The sequence below is a fragment of the Gekko japonicus genome, unplaced genomic scaffold (assembly GCF_001447785.1).
Source record: "Gekko japonicus isolate JY-2015 unplaced genomic scaffold, Gekko_japonicus_V1.1 scaffold46, whole genome shotgun sequence".
NCBI classification, from domain to species: Eukaryota; Metazoa; Chordata; class Lepidosauria; order Squamata; family Gekkonidae; genus Gekko; species Gekko japonicus.
The window spans coordinates 1,508,589-1,511,968 of NW_015169173.1; the positions used below are offsets into that span (position 1 = coordinate 1,508,589).

The following is a 3,380-nucleotide window of genomic DNA, read 5'->3' on the forward strand; positions in this document are numbered from 1 at the left end:
GATAAATGGAGGTTGTTTGGAATGTTGAGTGGAGCTCGCCTTTGTTTGACTCCCTTGATTGTCAATAGAGTTCACCTAAAAGATACTCCAGACTGACTTTCTTTTATGTGTTCCTTGGAGTGGCCAAGGAAGACAAACATTGTTTCAAACACCAGTGCAGGCTGGGATGCTAGCCATGTCTCTGAAAGGGAGGAAGGGGAAAGAAAAAAGGTAATCATTTGAGTGGTTGATGCAAACCAGCATTTGAACAGTCTTCTGTGAGTCAAATCCTGGGTTCACAAAAACTATAGTTAATAAAACTGGGATTTGTATTACATTTGAACTGAGCCTTAGACTATTTAGCTGGCTATAAATATTGTAGCAGTGACTTTGGGCCACAGTCGGTATTAGGCCTGCCACAGCAGAAAGGGCTATTTCATAGCTGTATGTACATTGTAACTATAACTTTTTCATGCTCAGTTTCCCATTACGGTTTATTGGCAATGGAGTCTCTCTTTATAGTTCATTGACATAATCCTGGTCAGCATATATCAGGAAGCCAGTAAAAAGGCTGTCTGTCCAGTAGGGATCATAAAAAAGTCCATTCTGTTCAGAGTAGAAGATCTGCAGCCAGACTTCATCGTCCTGTTTTAGAGAAAGAATAGTTGACCCAGAAGCTACATCATGGTTACCAGTGTTGGCATCAAACGTTTTTATCCGATACTGTCCATTGTGCACCAGCCCGATAGCCAAATGTTTATTGGCCAAAGTGATATCATAGGTAAAGTAGTAGATGCCAGGGATACTGCATACAAATTTCCCACTAGAAGCATTGTAATGCCCACCTTCATTCATCAGGATCTTGTCAAACTTGATGGGCAGTCTCTCCCTTGGGTAGCTTTTGGTCACTGCAACGGAGAACGCTGACTTGGCTTTGCTGGCCCCACAGCTGCAGGGCCCTGGCATCCCAATGTCGCCCCGTGCTCCTTTGGGACCTTTCTTTCCTGGTGCTCCATTTTTCCCGGGGCTTCCTTTCAGACCCTTCAGACCACGGAGACCAGCCTTGCCAATGGCTCCGGCTTTTCCTTTTGGCCCTGGTTTGCCTGAGTCTCCTGCTTTGCCTTCTGGACCTAAGAGACAAATCAGCTTCAGTGAGTCGTCATATGAGTGATTTGAATGCAATGTGTCATTGTCATGACACCTTTAGGCTGTTTCTGGATATTGCTATGATGGAACATCACTGGACATTTTTAGTGATGGTAGCTCTGGGATAGGAAGTACCCCAAAGAACAGGTGCTTCCTATTGTGTTTTTGAGTTATTGCCAGCAGCGGTTGTGCTGCCTGTGCTCATCCTAGATTGCCAACTCCAGTTTGGGAAATTCCTTGAGATTTGGGGGTAATGCATGGGGAGGGCAGAGTTTGAGGAAGGGAGGGAGCTCAAGCAGGATGTAATTCAAGAGAGTCCACACCCTGAAGCTGCCAGTTCCTCCGGGGAACTGATCTCTGTAGTTTGGAGATCAGTTGTAATTCTGAGAAAACCTTGAGTTTGGTAACCCTAGCTCATCCTGCTAGAAAATCAGAATACATCAGCATCCTGTACACAGAGAATGTATCCTTTAAGAAGACTGGGGCCCCGGTCACACGGAAGGTTTTGGGCCGGGAGAGGGACGGATCGGGGGCGCAGCAAATGGGCGCGATCTCACCGCAGCATCTGGGAAGCGGCGCGCACCCATCCCCGATCCGGCCCTAACCCCGGAAAATCTGCTGCAAAAAAGAACCTCCTACAGAGGAGGACTTACCTGCAGCACCGCAGCAAGTGCGGCCGTGGGATCGCCGCCGCGCCCATTGTGCATATCAATCCCGGCTCCCCGCCGAACTGCGCATGCACACACATGCGCAGTTCAGCTGCTGCGCTCTTCTTTCTGTGGCTTCCCCCCAGCTTCTGATTGTGCCGGGGAGGAAGTGCGCAGCGGCTCAGGGGATCTATGTGATCCCGCCACCGCGTGTTTCTTTTGGTGCAGCTTTAAAAAGCCGCACTTTGCCCGTCCTCCCCCCTCCATGTGGCAGGGACCAAAGAATGTTTATAGTAGGGTAAAGAGTAACACTGACTTGGAGGAAAGTGCCAGTGCCGGCCAAATGGATCTACAGAATAAAGTAAAGGTAAAGGTTTCCCTTGCATGAAAGCTAGTCAAATCCAACTCTAGGGGGCGGTGCTCATCCCCGTTTCCAAGCTGAAGAGCCAGCGCTGTCTGAAGACATTTCCGTGGTCATGTGGCTGGCATGACTAAACACAGAGGTACATGGAACATTTCCCTTCCCACCTTCTTACTGGAGCGGTACCCATGTATCTACTTGCAATTTCTTGCTTTTGAACTGTTGGCTGGCAGGAACTCGGGCTAGAGACAGGAGCTCACTCCGTCATGCAGCACTAGGGTCTTGAACTGCTGAACTACAGACCTTCCGGTCTGTAGCTCAGCATCTTGACCTCTGAGGCACTGCGGCCCCTCTACGGAATACAACCCAATAAATTCCCTCCCAATGAAACCACAATTAAATTAAAAACAAGCAATTAGAATTACAAAGAAGCAAATAAACTTCTGGAGCCCTGTTTCCTCCTTATCCAAAACAAAAATGTTTTCTCTGCCATGGGAAAGAAAGGAGAAAGGAAGCCAGGTAAATTTCTCTGGGGAAGGTATGCAAATGTGTAGAAGAAACTGCTTACCACCTGCCTCGGTTTAAATGGTAAAGGTACTTGGAACAGGACTTCCAGTGATTATTTTAGTAGATGGTGGATGGTGGTGGTGGGTTCTTCAGAATTTGGTGGCGGAAATGCTTATTAAAAAAACCCCAAGACCTCCCCCATTTTATTTCTTCATCTGCCTGATGTGGATTTCCCTGCAGTTTGTAAATTCTTGTGTGATTCAGAGAGATGTGAAAGGGAGCAGCTACTTACCTTCCTCTCCAACCTCTCCTTTCTCCCCATCCTTTCCATCCTGTCCATCTCTCCCTGGGAAGCCCATCCTTCCCATAGTCCCAGGAGAACCTGGAGCTCCTGGCGGGCCTGGAGGGCCTTGGGGTCCTGGCATGCTGCAGACAAGTTGCCAGGAGCCTTTCTGGCTTTCTGCTTTTACAAAGCTACTGAGAAGATGGTTAGCGATGCAAGGCATAGTCCAGACGAACAGAACCAGGAAGATCATGATGGAGCCTGTAAAAAAAAAAGAGGCTATTAAAACAGCAATCATATAGGCCACCTTTCAGCTCACAGAAAGTGAAAATAACAGGACTGACTTCTCTAATTCATTTTTTTCCTTCAAGGTGCTAAGGGCAGCACACATGAGTCCCCTTTCCCCAGCTTGGGCTTGTTTAACAAAGGGCTGAGTAGGGGCTTTAGAAAAGAGCAA

General features: G+C 47.8%; 1 protein-coding gene across 1 annotated transcript; it reads right to left on the reverse strand.

The window, feature by feature from the left end:
• Positions 1-275: 275 nt before the first annotated feature.
• Positions 276-3,176, reverse strand: C1QTNF2 (C1q and tumor necrosis factor related protein 2). Its single transcript, XM_015415879.1, has 2 exons — positions 2,933-3,176; positions 276-1,109 (listed from the first exon to the last, which is right to left on the reverse strand). Exons 1-2 carry the CDS (start codon positions 3,174-3,176, stop codon positions 496-498), a joined length of 858 nt encoding a protein of 285 aa, XP_015271365.1. The 3' UTR covers positions 276-495.
• Between the last annotated feature and the right edge of the window lie 204 nt (positions 3,177-3,380).